This window comes from Mus caroli, chromosome 13 (genome assembly GCF_900094665.2).
Source record: "Mus caroli chromosome 13, CAROLI_EIJ_v1.1, whole genome shotgun sequence".
Classification (NCBI taxonomy): Eukaryota; Metazoa; Chordata; class Mammalia; order Rodentia; family Muridae; genus Mus; species Mus caroli.
The window spans coordinates 103,115,476-103,132,632 of NC_034582.1; the positions used below are offsets into that span (position 1 = coordinate 103,115,476).

The 17,157-nt window shown below is 41.4% G+C and overlaps 1 protein-coding gene across 8 annotated transcripts in view; it reads left to right on the plus strand.

The window, feature by feature from the left end:
- Pde4d (phosphodiesterase 4D) overlaps nt 1-17,157 on the plus strand; it is a 1,431,689-nt gene that overhangs the window by 1,253,151 nt on the left and 161,381 nt on the right. For all 8 annotated transcript variants that reach the window (XM_029468212.1, XM_021180268.2, XM_021180267.2 and 5 more), the window contains 2 exons: nt 2,421-2,494; nt 5,563-5,612. In XM_029468212.1, coding sequence (XP_029324072.1) covers nt 2,421-2,494; nt 5,563-5,612 — 124 coding nt within the window. The remainder of the gene's footprint in view (nt 1-2,420; nt 2,495-5,562; nt 5,613-17,157) is intronic.

The following is a 17,157-nucleotide window of genomic DNA, read 5'->3' on the forward strand; positions in this document are numbered from 1 at the left end:
CAATCCATCCATCTGTTGGTCTCATTCCATTTGTCTGTCCGCCGAAATAGCAATCATTTGATTTTATCCAGATTATGTAGTACAGTACAATTTACTTAACAACATTTTTGTTGTTGCTTAAATTCTTCAATAGCCAAAAGATAGGAATTATTTAAAATAAGTGTATAAAATGAGCATACTAACCCCCCCCCCAAAATTCAGTTTAATATCTTACCAGTAAAACAAAGTTTAAAAACTGACCTACAGTTGAGGTATGGTTGTAAGTATCTTTACCCAGAAACCCAGGAGTGGGGCAGGCAGATCTCTGAATTGGAGGCCAGTAGAGTCTATATAGTGAATGCTAAGCCAGCCAGGGCCATACAGTGAGCCCCATCTCAAAGCAAAACAACTCTTTCTACAGAAAAAAAATTCATTCATAAATTAATGTCTTCCTGAATGGGTTATTTTTTTCAAATGATTATAAACTATGAATTACCTGAAAAACTTTTCCTACGGAAATGAACTATTAAATTACTACTTCTACCACCCAATGTCCAGATGCTGTTTGGTAATCACAAAAGTGTTGTATTAAAGATCTCAAAATTCTGAGGTTAAAAAAAATCTCCATCTAAAATAGAGAGTAGCCGGCTGAGGCAGTAATTGTATTTAAATACTTTATTGACATGTTTGCTCTTCACATCTTAGAACACAAATTAAGTTGTCGAGATTTCACGACTGGATCGTTAATTTTTTTATTTCTGCATCATTCAGAATTTCATGCCTCATGAAAGACACTATGGCCTGACGTCAGCAGCTAGCTATTTGGATACTCCGTCACAGGCGGTGTGACCTTTCGGAGTTGTGTGTGATAATGAGCCAGGTTTTCCAGTGACTGGCTGGCTTACTCGGAGGTTCTATGAACTCCTTCAGGGGGACCGCTGAAGGTCACCATGGCTGCAGAGCATAAACAGCTCCCTTTTGACTTGCACAAGTTCCCGTCAGCTTCCAGAAAACAAACGCCCGAGACACAGAGTGACTTTCGTCTGGACCACTGTCCGATGAAGAAACTCAGGGCACAGTTCTCAAACCCCTAGGTCAATTAGAAAACGGAGGGTTCTGTATATTGCCACTGATAAGCATTAAGCAAACTTCCCATGGGCCAGATAATTCAATGGAAGTTTCCATAATAAACACATGGTCACCACATACTTTTTGCTTAAGCAATGTCATTGGCATTAACCTGTAGTAGCTTCTTTCTGTTAACTGTCCAAGCAGCCCTAATGGGCTCTTTTACACAGAAGGTGTCATACCAAGTGTGTGCATCTAACTCATGACTTATACCAAGACATGTGAAGTCTTTGTTTTTGTTTTTGTTTTGGGTTTTGTTTTTGTTTTTCAAGACTAGGTTTCTCTGTATAGCCCTGGCTGTCCTGGAACTCACTTTGTAGACCAGGCCGGCCTCAAACTCAGAAATCCGCCTGCCTCTGCCTCCCAAGTGACAGGTGAAGTCTTAACTCACGACATATGAACCCTTAACAGGCACTGAGGTCTTATTGATGTATCTATTCTTACTGTAGAGTCCACCCCTGAAGAAAGTAACCTGTTCTAGGAACACTAAGGTCTAGGGTCAGCAGGCTCCTGTAACTTCTTTCCATGGCTTGCTCCCATCCCTTAGGCATCTTTTATTTCTGATTTGAATTAGAATAAAGAAGGAGCCACCAGAGTTGGGAGCATCTACTCCCTGGCACATGCACATACATGCAGATCTAGTGCTTCCATATGTTCATTTCTTCAAAGCCATTTTAGTGAACACTTTCTTCATGCTGGACAGCATACAGAATACACAACACTCGTGTTCTCTATGATCAGCGCCCTTCTGGGGACTTCTTATATTCCACTTGTGCACAATCTCTCCAGAGGCAAAGACTATCTGTGGACTAACTAGCTAGCATAGCCCTATGCAAAGATGAAAAAAATAACTGAAGATTTACTTAGCCTTATGACCTGAGATCATAGGAATCTTGATGAAGTTTTCAAAGGGAATTAGAGACTAGTTTTATTTATTTTTAATCACTAATCTGATTCATAGTATTTTGTATTATAGTATTTCATAATTGCATGAAATGAGACAACGTTTTTGCATGCGCATTGCTGGGAACATTTTATTGAGGACTAAAGGACTGGGGAGTAATGCTGCTACTGTTACCAGAAACAAAGTCAGTGAAAGGGGTTTCTACAAAATGCTAGGAGTTTAACCTCCCTGATTTCATAACCAGGATTAAAAATTTTGCTAAGTTCTGGAAGATTCCATAATGGTATATGAAACTGAGTTGCAAGCACCATGATGGTTTTTCTTTAAAAGACATGTTTAGTTGCACCCAACCAGCCTCAGATCAAGAATGCTAAGCAATCTCTTTTTTTTTTTTTTTTTTTTGTCACAGGTCTTGGCCAGCCTGCGAACCGTACGGAACAACTTTGCTGCATTGACTAATTTGCAAGACCGAGCACCCAGCAAGTAAGCTCCCCTCCCTCCTGCTCTCTTTTGGCTGAACCTTTAGTATCTTCTCAACTTGACCTGCACTCAGGACAGCACATTAGACACCTCTGAATCACCTCCCTGTCCGGCTGTGTGCCCTGCATCATACTTTGTCTACTTCATTTTCTGTAATGACTTTGTAGTGACACTTGAGGCTTGAAATATCGAAGTAGAAAAGGCAAATGCAGTGATGCCCCCTCTGTAGAAACCACCTGGAAGGTCTTCTGTCGGTCTCGCTCGCAGGATCATCTCAGGTTCTACTTGCCTTGGGAACTGCCCATGGCTTGTACTTTGTTTGCATCTGTATTCCCAGTTCCCATCCTAACACCGAGTTGCAACCCTGAAGATGCTGCGACTAGTCAAGGGGTTGAAAAGCATTTGCACCCCAAGGGTGTGCTTTGAGGAATCCATTCCTTGCCAGTGGCCATTTCGGTAGAGCCTGGCCAGCTGGACCATGCCATCCTGACCTCAGCAGCTTCTTTGGCTTTTGGAAGAAACACATTTCCTTTAAGTTTCCTTCAGATACTGCTACCTAGGTAGTGGCATTTAAATTGGTGACAGTTGATCTGATCGGTGTGTCGGCATCACAATGATGATTGTGTCTCTGAAGAGATATCCATTCTATCCCAAGCTACTTCATAACTGTAACTTTGCTACTGTTATCAATTGTAAAAAAAAAAATCTTTGAAGAGAAGGTTGCCTCGACCCACGGGTTGAGAACTGCTGCTCTAGAAGGCTCAGCATTTGCCAGATGTGCACTAGTAACACCTCGAGAACATTTACAAGTTTACCATCTCACGTTGAGGAGGGTATATGCCTTTTTATTTTCTTTAGGAAAGGATTTGATGGAGAACATGTCCTAAGATTGACCCCAGTTGGATAACCTGAGCTAATACCCACTGTTAGTTTCTACCACCTCACTTTCTTGCCATCAAGATATACATACATGCATACATACATACATACATATGTACATATATACACACAAACTTTTTTTCATATATATATATGAAATATTTACATATATTCATTCCTAGAAGTGAGGCTTGATTCATTCTTTACTAATGATATACCAACATCCTCGTGGATCTAATGGTCAATAATATGTATTATTGTTACTCTTTGGGTTACTACATGTAAGCCATAGAACTGATTCTAGGAAAAATTAAATAGGAACAAGACAGTGATTTTGTTCTCTACAACTATGCAAAAATATAACGTCTTCATTTGCTAATACCATGTGAAGGGACTACTTTCTAAATTTTTACAGAACAAGGACTAAAAATTCTTATCAAATGTAAGTTATTTGAATAAACTCTAGACTACAGCAACGCCACCCTAAAAATGCTCTGTCACATGTGCATAATAAACCTTCACCAAAAACATAAGCATGCTACCTAGACTAGAACAGTCGTCTAAAACAACTCGTGTTTAATGAAGTGTTTAGTAAGTTCTCATTTCCACTTTCTGTTTTACACTAAAAGTATAAAATAATTCAGACATAAATCTTGGTACATCTTCAGACATACACAAAATTTAAATGCAAAACACGCAACAATAAACTTAAGCATTGTGGTGCAGCCGGGAGGTTGTGTGGAACCTGTCAAAGCAGACATAATGTTAAGATGGCTTTCCCCAGGTATCCTGCAGCTCAGGTAGGAGACATTCTTCCAGCAAGAGAAATGTAAAGGGCTAGTCACAATCTGCACCTATGTGTGACTGTCCAGATCTCTCTGTCTCGCTGTCTCTCTGTCTCTCTCTCCCTCTCTCTCTGTCACACACACACACACACACACACACATACATACGCCTAGTAGTTAAGACAGCAGAGCATAGAGTGTAATGTTAGTGTCACACTGTACTAGTTAAAACCTCGGCTTCAATACCCTAAAATGTTCAACTTCTCAAAACTTATTACACACACACATACACACACACAATCAGTTCACTTGCCTTGAAGTTTGTCATAAGGATTTAGTGAGATTTAAAGTATACAGCACAGGACCTGGCCCACAGCAAGTCCTTAGTAAGGGCTACCCACTAGAAAAAGAATGTGTGTGCATGCACATGCACACACACCAAAAAGACCTTAGGGGTTTTGCAGACATCTTGCAACATATGTGTTTCTTGAAGGATTTTTAAAGATCTCTGGTCTTTGAAGGCCACGAGGTATTGGCGATAACCTTAAAAAGTTCTACTTCCAACTTGTTTAATAGATGTCTTAAATGATTTTTCTTTTTAACTCAATTTAGTTAGCACTGACCCAGTGAATACTATACCAATTGTGTTGGCTTTAATAGGGGATGCAGCCTAGTGGTACAGCAGGCATATTCCTAAGGATGTTTACAGTCATCTCGTGGGAGCTGTCAAACAACTAAAAAGCAGTGAAGAATACCAAAGGGCACCTCTTCAAGTGCAATGGCTTTATAGGACACTACAGTTTCTAAGACATCAGTTTAGACATGCTATTAGTAGACTCCTCTGACAAATAGGCCAGAGATGCTTCACAAGGAACAAAGCGGAAAGGAAAATCATTTACATTCTGTGTCTATTTACGCCGTAGTTTAGAAGGAACCAGTCACTCCTGGAAATGTTCAAGAAATCAGGAGACTCTGCGCCAGAAGTCAGTCTCTAATACTGCACCAGGGAAACGTATTATACATTGAGTAAATGTTAACTCTCAGAAAGTCTATTTTGTTCTGCATACCTTAACTGAGTTGAACAGAGCCAGACAATAAGAATATCCTCTCCCGGCACATGCCTGTGAAGTTTGTCTGTTTAATCCAGTGTCCTTCCCTTTCCCTGGATCCAACCATGAGATTTAAGTTGTCTTGTTTTCTTTTCTTTCTCCCCCATTTCCATCTGGAGTCTGAGCTACCGTGAAGGGGCATCTAAGAACCTTACTGGCTAGTCTGAGTGACGTCATTGAGTGCATGTCACAGCTTTAAAATAATTCTTTCAATGAGAATGGCAGACTGAAAACAATTTAGGATACTGAAGTCAAAAAGCACCGGCATTTACCGCTTTGTGTTTTCTTTCTTTGCTAGAAGATCACCCATATGCAACCAACCATCCATCAACAAAGCCGCCATCACAGGTAAGAGACCTGTGGGAGCGTCTTCGTCTCCTGGCTGATTATGAAGCCTTAGCGCTGTGCCCTGTTCTTAACACCCAGGTTATGCTATGGTTCTAAAACTTTAAAGAAATGAAGTTCTCCCTGTCTGTTTCTTCCTTGTCACTGGTCTCATACATTGGCTCTCAACCCTCCTAACGATGCGACCCTTTAATACAGGCCCTCATGTGGTAGTACCACACACCCCCCCCCACAACATTATTTTCATTGCTGCTTCCTAACTGTAATTTTTGCTACGGTTATGAATTGTGTTATAACTATTTGTGTTTTCTGATGATCTAAGGTGACCCTCTGAAAGGGCCATTCAACCTTCAAAGGGGTTACCATCCACAGGTTGAGAGATGCTGTCTCTTGTGATTTGTGCTTCTGCTATTCCTTGGGAAAGATTTTCTGGTGTACCATGTTTTTACAGAGGTGACTTTGTGCTTGGGTTTGGTTTAACATCATTGTAGACACTTGCATCAGCGAGGTTCATGGCTCATACAGTATTACCTTTGTTGTTGTGTTAGCCTTCTCCACATTGTCTGAATGCAACATAGCTTGGTTAAAGGGGAATGGCAAAACCAAACATACTGGCATGCACTTACAGCCCTCATACTTGGAGGACTAAGGGAGAAGGATGGCAAGTTCAAGACCAGCCTGGGCTACTACAAAGGAAGTCTGAGGTTATCCCAAGCATTGTAATGAGAACTGCCTCAAAAACAAACAAACAAACAAAACCATGAAAAAGAAGAATTGGGGCTAGCAGTAAGGTTCAACAGGTAAAGATGATGGTTTTCTAAGCCTAAATCTGAGTTCAACCCCCCCCCCCAGTACCCATTTGGTGGAAATAGAACCAATTCTCATAAGTTGACTTCTGACTTCCAATATATAAATGAATATATATTCATTTAGAACTAGACCCAGGGCTCAGGAAATGAAGTTCATAAAGTGTTGCACACACGCAGGAGGACTCCAGTATTTGCATAAAACTCTGGGTGTGGCACGGAACACCTATGATCTCAGTGCCTGAGCAGTGCCTAAAATAGGGTGATATTAGGGCTTACTGGTCTGCCAGCCTAGCTCAGTCAGGAAGCCCAGGGTCCCAGTGAGGGAGACCCTATCTAAAACTATCAGATGGAGAATGGTTAACAGAGATACCAGACATTGATGTCTGGTGTCCACATGCATATATATCTACACACTCACATGCATGCTTATACTAACACACACGCATACATACACACACACACACACACACGCAGGAAAAGTTCCCACAGATTTTGGGGTGAAAATACAGTGGAAGTAAAGAACATAAAAAGAAAACGATCCCTATCCTATTAGTCCGCGTTCGATAGGAGAGTTGACCTCAACTGAACCAAAGCCAGAGGATGATCTCATTTTGCTGAACTTGCGACCAAATTGAGCTCATTTAATTGTTTCTTGAAACCTCAATTGATTCATTAAAATAATTGCCTGGAAAGAAAGCCTATGATTTCTAAAATTACTACCAGAAGAAAATTAGCACATTCTCCAAGTTAGACCAATTTTTTGGTTCAAGTATCTTCTTTAAATCCCTATCCATAATCTGAGGGGGGGGGAGGAGGAAGAGGAGAAAGAAGAAGGAGGAGGAAGGATGAGAAAGAAGAGGAGGAGGAGGAAGAGGAAGAGAAGAAAGAAGGAGGAGGAAGGATGAAAAGGAATGGGGGGGAGGAGGAAGAAGAGAAGGAGGAGGAGGAAGGATGAAAAGGAAGAGGGGGAGGAGGAGGAGGAAGAATCGGAGAAAGAGGAGGAGGAGGAAGAGGAGGCCCTTACATGATTTTCAGTGAATATACTTTATGGAAAATTGAGCGTGTATTGACCAATGTGCTGGCTGGCTCTATCTATGGTCACCAGATTTCAGATGATTCTGAAATAACTAATGTTGTTTTCTTTCTTGAGAATTCCATCAAGTGTGGGGGCGGGGTGTCACATTTTAATAACTATTAAGCTATTGGCTATTGGTTCTCTCTGTCTCATCTGCTTATGATGATGTCACAGGGTCCAGGTTTATTACGTGTCCAGTTCACCACTTTGGGTCTTGATCTTCATCAAAAGAAGAATAGTAGAAATTCCTCCCTACTAAAATGAATTCTCCAAGGAACAAATTGTTTGGTGGGGTTTTTTTGTTTTGTTTTGTTTTTTGTTTGTTTTGTTTGTTTGTTTTCTGTTCTTGTTGTTTTGATTTGTTTAGAAACTCAGATTCAGTATAACTGGGCCAAATAAAGATGGACATGTGGAATGGGCTTCTCTTTTCCTGGGGATGCTGAGGGCATATTTTGTGAGCATATGCATGGCGTTCTTAGAGAGCACAACTCCATGGAGCCCGAGACCCTTGCTCAGACACACAGTGCAGCCCTCTGGAGAGGAGCTTCCCTCCCCCTCCTCCATGCACAAGAGGCAAATCATAGTTGGGGGAGGGGGTGGCAAGTCGAAGGCAATATCCTTTTCTTCTCTGATGTTTTTGCCTTGAGGGTACTTGTATCTGCCTTGTAAGTGGAGCAACCATCTTCCCCCCAAAAGCAATGTAGGATACTGGTGGAATGATTCATGACCAACAAGCAATCTTGGTATCTTGGTTTCTCCTCCGTGGTCAGTGTACCTCCCCTCCCCCACAGCACTTTGCCGGTGCCCGAACCAAACTCAAGGGAGAGTGTATTCACTCAAGGTCACAGAACTGAAGCCGTCCCCGGGTTGTCTCTGCAATTTTTACATAACACTGAGAGGAAATCATTATCTGCTAGAATTAGGTAATTATGGTGAAGAAGGCCTCATTTGTACCTCTTACTAGTTTGTGACCTGGGGCTTATCTAGAATGGCAAACTAATTAGCTGTCATTAACTGCTTAGAGCAGCTGAGCTGTTGCAGACCACTGTAGACAACACACACACACACACACACACACACACACACACACACACTGACGAAGTCTCATTTACTTCCCAAGCTCTGCAAACCGAGGTGAGAACATGGGCAGGGAAAAGTCCTCTTTTCTCAGCAATCTAGAAAAACAAGTGCGCTAGAAAAACCTAAAAGCTCCCAACAAGAACAGTGATGATCCTGGTGTTGAGACTTGATACTTGACGGTCTGAGATTTGAGATACCCAGAAAAGATGACACATCCCTTGGGGCTCATCTATCCTTCTGCTCATGTCCTGGGAGGGTTCAAAAGGAGTTTTTGTCTATTTGTTTGTTTTGTTTTGTTGCAAAGCCAGTGGGGACACTTTCAGATAAAACCTGCAAGTGTGAACCCCAATTCTTTCCAGCTTTAATTTCTAACTAGAGAACGGAGATATGAGTACCTGCCATTCGGAACCATTGCAAGAATGCAAGCAGATAAGTTACAGAAAGGGTAAAGTCGGGTCAGCAGGTCGTAAGTGGCTCCCCAAGTATTCCGTTGGGCGAGTTCTGTCCCCTCGCTTCCCGTTTGTTCCTAACCCCTGTTTTGGCACGGGATAGTGGAGGTTACAGAGGATTGCGGTGGTCTTCTGTCATTTCTCACTCCGTACATCTCGGGATGCTTTTGTTCCGTGCGGTAACACCCACACATTTTCAATGCTTCCTCTATCACGTATTGTAGTCTAGCCAACCTAGGTCCTGAGCCAGTTACTTGTACCAGAAGCAAAGAGGATGTCGGGCCAGTAGAGGGCAGCAGAGAGGCAAAAATGCCCCAGCTCTGAGAGTGTGGGGACCAAGTCATGATGACGGGACAGAAAGTACTTTTGAGCGTTCCTTTCATTTTAAACCAAGGTTAAGGAAGTTAACTGCAGCCACCTCTCAGAACCTTGTCGTCCTCAATATCACCTGCACTAGGTTTCTTAAGTTTACTATTGTCATCCTCTTTATGTAATCATATTCAATTGAAAATTTCCATGCAGGAATAAACCTCAAAGAAAATCTATTTGGATGTCTTTATTGGAAACGTGAGAAAAACCAAGGCTGCTGAGAGAAAACACTACTTTGTGGCTGAGCTGGGAATAACTCCTCATCCTTGCTCTGAACCCAAGTCTTAAACCCTGACCCCCAACCATAAACAAGCAAACACTAGATAGAATAAGTAAGTTTAAAGAAATGTATGCTTACAAGACACCGCAGGGAATATGAAAGAATGTTAATTTCTGAGTGACAGGTAGCTTTAGACTATTATGGACTTAAAAATCACAAAAATGTCTTGGCCCAATTTCTCACTGGAAATGTCTTCATATTTAGAGCTATTTGAATAACATCTAGTAGTGATTCTAGAGGTAGGGGGATAGCCAGCCTAAGACAATGGCTTTTGCTTTTGTCTCTAAGGTCTTATATCAAAACAACACACTCCCTCTGTCCCTGAAGAGGGGACAGGAAAAGTGACAGGCAGAAAGCCATGTACACAGAGTTCTGGTCCAGAAAAAACACTGGCCATTCCACTTAGAACAATTTTAACCTGGATGCTCTTGATCCCATCAAAAAGAGAATGTTTACTCTGAATAGAATTCTGTCAGTCAGGAAGCCTAGGATTAAAAAACGAAGTATCCAAATGCTAGTTAGTCAAAACACAGCGAGAAGAAACTTGATCTTCAGCTGTCATTGTTCTGAAGGATAAAGCAAAACTCAAGGTCCACTTGATAAGTTGTTAGCACAACCAACCAAGGTATTTAAGAGAACAATGGTTTCTCTTAGGACGTGGGCCATTTGCCTAAGCACTTTCAGCTTATTAAAGAAAAGGAGCCAAGTTGTAGGGTTTTTTTTTTGTTTGTTTGCTTTTTGTTTTTTTGATGATAGTAATGATAGTAGTAATTATTTAGATCCTTTTTAGTCTCTGTGTCCCATGCGTATATGTGATAAAAAGAGTAGGATATATTATTTATTAAAATATACTATATTATATATTCACGTGTATCTAAAATAATATATATGGGGTGGGGCTTCCATCAAGAAATGAGATCCGTGTGTAAGAGCGTCTTGGGCACTGAGGAGACAATGAACTGTAAAGTGTATAAGGACCACAGCAGAGCGAGCCATCCTCAGAGAAACCCCGCCCCTCATCACTGGCTTTCCGGTATCACCTTTTAAATTGTCGTGGAGTAAGAGAAAATCTAGTGCCAAGGGACCTGTCACTCCAGAGGAGTGGGCTCAGTGGGCTCTTTCTGGGTGTGCCTGAAATGTTGCTGATGCTTCATGCTTAATAACTTTAATGAAAATTTAATAAAGATTACACATGCTCACGATTATAGACAGGCTGTTGGAGGCCTTTGCTTATACATTTGGTATATATATATATATATATATATATATATATATATATAAAATGAATGCCTAGGTATTCTGATTTTTTTTTTAAAGCTAAAACAGTTAACGTATGCACCCTGCCTCCCTAATAAAAAGACTCCTAGTGAAAACGAGATTTGTCTGACCACATGTATGCATGGCTCTTTTATTAGCTGAAATATTCAATAGACTAGTAAGAAGCCATTTTCTTCCTTGCTTGCTTTATAGCTTGCATTGCTGTCTCAGGCTTTTGTTTAGACAATTGAATTATAAACACACACACACACATACACACACACACACACACACACTATCTGACTTTTTCACCAGGAATTGGTAGAAGCTGTACTTGTACGTGGAATTACAACAGCAGAGACAAAGGACATGCCATAATCAACTCAACTGTGATTCGTCTGAGTCTGGTTTGGCTACTTTGTTAGTTGAAAGTCAAAGGTCAAGTACAGCCCTGTTGGGTTCTGAGCTTAAGTTAGTGGTGAGCACAACGCTTCATCTCCAGAATGTATTCATTCTATGTTGGGATTGTTCATCTGGTGAATGGTCGTTTTCATTTTCTAGCCCTTGTGAATTGTGGGAAACACAGTAAAGCGTAACAGCTAGTTTCAAAGAACTCACAAAGCAGGAGGGAAAGCACAGTGAGTGAGACTGAGATGCAGGCAGTTCTACCTGGGGAACTCTGGGCGTGGGGTGAGGGCTCTGGTTTGGGGGAGGGGCAGCAATCAACATATGTGAACCCTTGGGCTTGCTATTAGCACTTCTAATGCATATGGTGACTGGGCCTGGCTTTCACTGCTGCACTCAGAAAGAGGCAGGCAGATCTCCATGAAGACAACTTTGTCTACACTGGGGGAGTACCAGCCCAGTGAGACTTGGTCTAAAAAGAAAAAAAGAAAAAGAAATGACAACAGCAAAACAGGAAAGAATATGGTGTTCTCTGTTAGGGGAACATTACCTGAAACCAGAAATCAACAAGAGTGAGATATGGAAGCATGACGGGTAATAGGAGACAGAAAAGGACAGTTCAAAGTGTGTTAGCAACTCAGCATGTGGCTGCAAAGGTAGATCGGATCTGCGCGACCTTATTGGAGCTCTGTATAAACAGCATTGGTCTCATTGTAAGAGACACAGAAAATCCTCAGTAAGTTCTTTGGTTAGTCTTGTGTTGCTGGGATTGAAACCAGAGCCTTCTGCAAGCTTGCCACTCGCTTTACCACTGGGCTGAAACCCCACCCCCAATGCCATCCGTTTTTTTGTTGTTGTTGTTGGTGGTGGTGGTTTTTTCCTTAGATGTTTGTGTGGTTCTGAAGGTCAAACTCGGGGCTATCAGTCGGTTTTCAATATGGGAACATACATGATAATGTTCTTGAGAATGACCGCTGGAAACAGTGTGGGCCACGGACATGAGGATGTCCCTTAACCTGTGGTGATGGGTGGGGAACAGAGATGCTGCAATAGATCATAGCGGTGTTCAGAGGAAGCCGTTTAAAAGAATGAAGTCACATAGAAAGAAACATTGTAAGTATGTAGACGTTTTAAAGCATCCCAAACATTAAATAACATTGAAATTCTCATTAGGAAAGGTTTTCTTTTTGTTTGTTTGTTTGTATTTATTTTTTAACAATTTATGTGAAAAAGATAAAAGTATAGAAACACTTTTTTGTTGTTGCTTTTTTGTTTTTGTTTTGTTTTGGTTTGTTTTGGTTTGGTTTTCCGAGACAGGGTTTGTCTGTGTAGCCCTGGCTGTTCTGGAACAAACTCTGTAGACCAGGCTGGCCTCGAACTCAGAAATCCGCCTGCCTCTGCCTTCCAAGTGCTGGGATTAAAGTGGTGTGCCACCACTGCCCGGTAGAAAAACTCTTTGATTCTAAACAGCATTTTATACACATGTATGTAGTTGAAGGTATTGTTGGATATTAATAAGGGACTGCTAGGCATAGATAGAACTCCACAACACACAATCTAATGACAAAGTTCATTGTTTCTCGGGCCTCAGATAGCAGTCTCTCCTTACCTAGCAATGATCCTTCAGCGATGCTGCCCATTTTGTTCAATATCAGAATTCTATGAGCAGGCACTATCTGTATTTTCCTATCCTATTTCCTGTGGATGGAAGCCCTCTGCTGGTTATTGATCCCATAGCAAGACCATGCTCTTTTTTTCAACTGAGTGGGGAAAGCTACATACTATGGTAACATATAGGTTTTCAATGCCTACTTCTCATTGTATCATGGTGGTACAAAAACAGTCAAAATTCCCCTATGGGCCTAAGTCAAGGAATTTACCACAATTATTGTTGGGCATTTCTGAACCAAATCCTTGAGATTGGGTTCAGAGTCTTATGACCAACAAAAAGTCACAGATAGAACACTTGATGTTCCAAACACAGGAGGATATTAAATAAAGTAGGTGAGACTACTGCCCAGGTACAGTATTATCATTGTAACTGATAAATAGTTGCCAATTCTTGTCTTTTTGGAAAATGCATAGAATGGCACCCTTCCCCCTCCCCCCCCCCACATCACAGTGGAATCTATACACTAGATAATATGTATGCAGTGCTAGGGGGTCAGAGATACAAGTTGACATTATTATCTGACAACTTCGTCATCATGTTCGTCATCCTCAGGGTCGTCATTTCTGATATCTCTCAAAATATATACAAGGTTTTAATTAGCCCAGCTTGCTCCAGTTTGCAGAGAGAATGGAGCGCCATCCTGTGCATGTTTGTGTCTGAGGCAGGACTGAGTTTGGGAAATATTATGTTTAGTAACTGTATTCCTTTTTGTCTCCACAAACACTGTACAAAGTCTTCTTTTCAAAAACCCAAAGGAAAAGAATAACAAAAGCTGCATTCCCCCGGCCACTCCTTCCACTCTCTAAGTGTTCCCCACCCATTGGAAAGTTGAGAACTTTTCTAAGCATACTGGGAAATGCAAAGATCATGTGAGGCAAAAGACTTAAAGTTCCTCTGGAGCTAATTTCCCAAGTCAGACTGTTTAAAAGTTACCCTGAGTCACTTAGCTTTCAACAGAGGGACAGTTTCTTCACGGCGCCCTGTCCTTCTAGCTCAAGAATTGCTTTAATATCAATAAGAATACATAATCAATACTGACATTGAGAAATGTTAACATTTGCCAATTAAACACTGTAGTTATGTGACTTAATCCCCACCTCAAGGAGGCAGAGGCAGGTAGGTCTCTGTGAGTTCAACGTTAACCTGGTCTACATCGTGACTTCCAGGCCAGTCAGAGCTACAGAGTAAGGTCTCAGCGGAAACAAAAGCAAAACAACAGTGTAGTAGTGCAAAGAGGTCTACACTGTTAAGAGAGTGGGCTGAGGAAGTAAAAGATGCAGGAGCATTTCTGAGAAGCCCAAGAGTGGTGGGGCTTTGGGCTGTCTTGCTTCCAGCTTTCAGAACCACTCATTTTTAAGCCTTTGAAAGAACACCATCCCCACTCATCAGGTTGAGGCCAGGAAATCTACATCTTTTTTTTTCTCCTCAATAGTTTGTATGAAGACCTTCATTGTTCTCTTGGCTACCATATTTCCAGACATCTCTCCCAACTCTCCATTCCTCAAGTACCCTACACCAGACATTTCTGATACCCAAGCATCCAGTGCTCTTTTAGTCTGTCTTTATTTCTGTAGTTTGGGTTAGAACATGGGCAGCTCAAGGGAAGGGTTTCCAGTCCACCGCATTGTCGTGGGTGAGAAAGCATGGCTGTTTAAGGCATCTACCTTCTCATGAGCCCATCTCTGTTATTTGCATATTTCACCCTGACTTATCATGTGGAAACTGTCATTTCTGTGTCATCCTGGGCTTGTGGCTTTATTCATTTAGTCCCTGGTCTGGGCAGGTCTGCTTAAGCTCTGAGTATTCATGAAGCATAAAGTACCTCTCCTGGGCCTTAGAAACACTACCCTAGAGCTTTGGGGGACATAAAAAGCCAAAATGGGTCCTTTCTACGGAGTGACAGGAAGCATTAAGTCAAGTTTTAAAAAAGAAAAGAACGTTTATACATGAATGAATACATGAGCAAATGAAATCAGGAAGGGAGGACAGCTTGGAACAGGATTTTTGGAACAAGGCTTTTCCTTGAAGATAAGGCCCCGTCGACAGGGTTACTTAGCTGGAAGAGTAGAAATGGTTTGGGAGAATGATAAAGGAAGTTGGGGAGCCCAAGAAAGAAGTGTGGGAGAAAGAAAAAGAAAAAATGGTTCCAAAGTAGCCAAGAAAGGAAGTAGGAGAGGCTTGGTCATGGAGCTCGCTCTAGTATGACATCACTGGCTGCTAACTTGCTGTTATCTGGCAAAATTGCCTATATAGAAAAAGAACTATATTTCCTTCATTCCTTAAATTGTCTATTAAGTAACAAAACTATATTTCCTTCCTTCCTTCTTTCCTTTCTTCCTTCCTGCCTTTCTTCCTTCCTTCTTTCCTTCCATTTTCCCTCAGTGTCAGAACTTGAACACAGAGCCCTGCACCTGTTGGTCAGGTGCTTTAGAGCTGATCTCCAGCCCTAGCCCTGCTGATATTTACTGGTGCTTTACAGTTGAAGGCAGAATGTTTGTGGCCTGTGCTCTTCGTTTACTTTCAAGTGTAGGAATCAAAGCAAGATATAGTATGCATCCCTACGATCTTTGCTCAATAGCAATCTAAGTGGGTGGTTGTTTCATAAGTTGTTCTTATTTAAAATTTTAATAACGTATACAAGATAATAGAGAGGGAATTATGGATATTCAAAACACCCTTCATTTTCCAAGAAAATCATTTAAGGGAATCCTGGGATATGAGTTAGGTTTTAAAGTTCATTTGAAGGTTCATTTCTTGAGCTTCTGGATATGAATATCTATATACTGGCACACATTTAAGAGCTAAGAGCTCTTAGTAGCAGCCTCGTGTACATTCAGACATGTATAAGTTCCCCACAAAGAAAGAATGAGAAGGACAATTTGAGGTTGTCCAGTATATCAAATTTCCATCTCTGAGACAAAATACATGGGATAATCACCTTAAAAGTAAAGACAAAAACTGTTTGTTTTTGTTTTTAACTCCATTTCAGAGATTTTTATCCTATGGGACTTGACTCTCTAACTCTGATCCTATAGCATTATGGCATATAACGATGGGAACACATGGAAGAGGGGGTCTTCTCAGCTCGTCATGTTCAACTACAGGAGACAGAAAGGAGAGAATCCCATATCCCTTACAACGGGATAGCCTCTGTGATATAACTCCCTTCAACTGAGCCCCATTTGTAATGGATTCTAGATATGGATCAAGTATATCATATGGCCTTCTAGGGCTATTCATGTTCCAAGCTACATCATCTAGAAAAAAGTATCCTGGTCCATTGGTGGGATGAGATGGGTTTCAATCTGATTGGCCAATGGAAGCTCACTGTAGAATACTACATATGTTACCTACCTACAAAGTCAGTTATCATGAAGCATAGTGTCCATCAGCAGACTGGGAGGACTTGGATGTCCTCACCGCTGCTTCCCCAGAGCCATTGTTACTGATGTCTCACTGTATGTTTCCAGTTTGCCAGCACAGTTCTCACCCCAACAAAGTCATGCAAGTCCCACCGTGTGTCCATCCATCATCTCATCCTTCATCGTCGTCTAGAGTTCTCACACTCTAAGCACAGCAATTTCACTTACCTCGACATAGTCATGCTCCTCTTCATCACACTCATCAGTAACCAGACCATCGCCAGCAACTGCTAGGTCTTTCATACCCACAAGCATCATTACACCATAGTACCCATGGTCTGCTTAGAAGAGATGTTAAGATAAGTCATTTAACTTCAGCGAATGACTTTCGGTGAATCCTGGCTGTGTCCTTGCTAACCATTTGACTTTGGGGGAGATTTTGTTCCTGGCCATTGTTTCTCATCTATAATTTGAGGGTCAGAACAGTGAATCCTGGAATGCCAAGCAAGCATTGAAGGAACTTCATATCAGGGGGACCAAAGAAGAGTAACAGTAATGAATAAGTAACCTTTGAATGTACTAGGACAGTTCTTCCAGTCAAGTCCAAAAGAAATGGAAGGGCAACTGAGGAAAAAGTGAAGTGAAGACAAGAGCTGTGTTTCTCTTAAGTCATTTCCCTTCTTGCCTAGGTTCCTAAGTGAATAGCCATAGCCAAGACTACAAAAAGAGAAAGAAAGAAAGAGAGAGAGAGAGAGAGAGAGAGAGAGAGAGAGAGAGAGAGAGAGAGAGA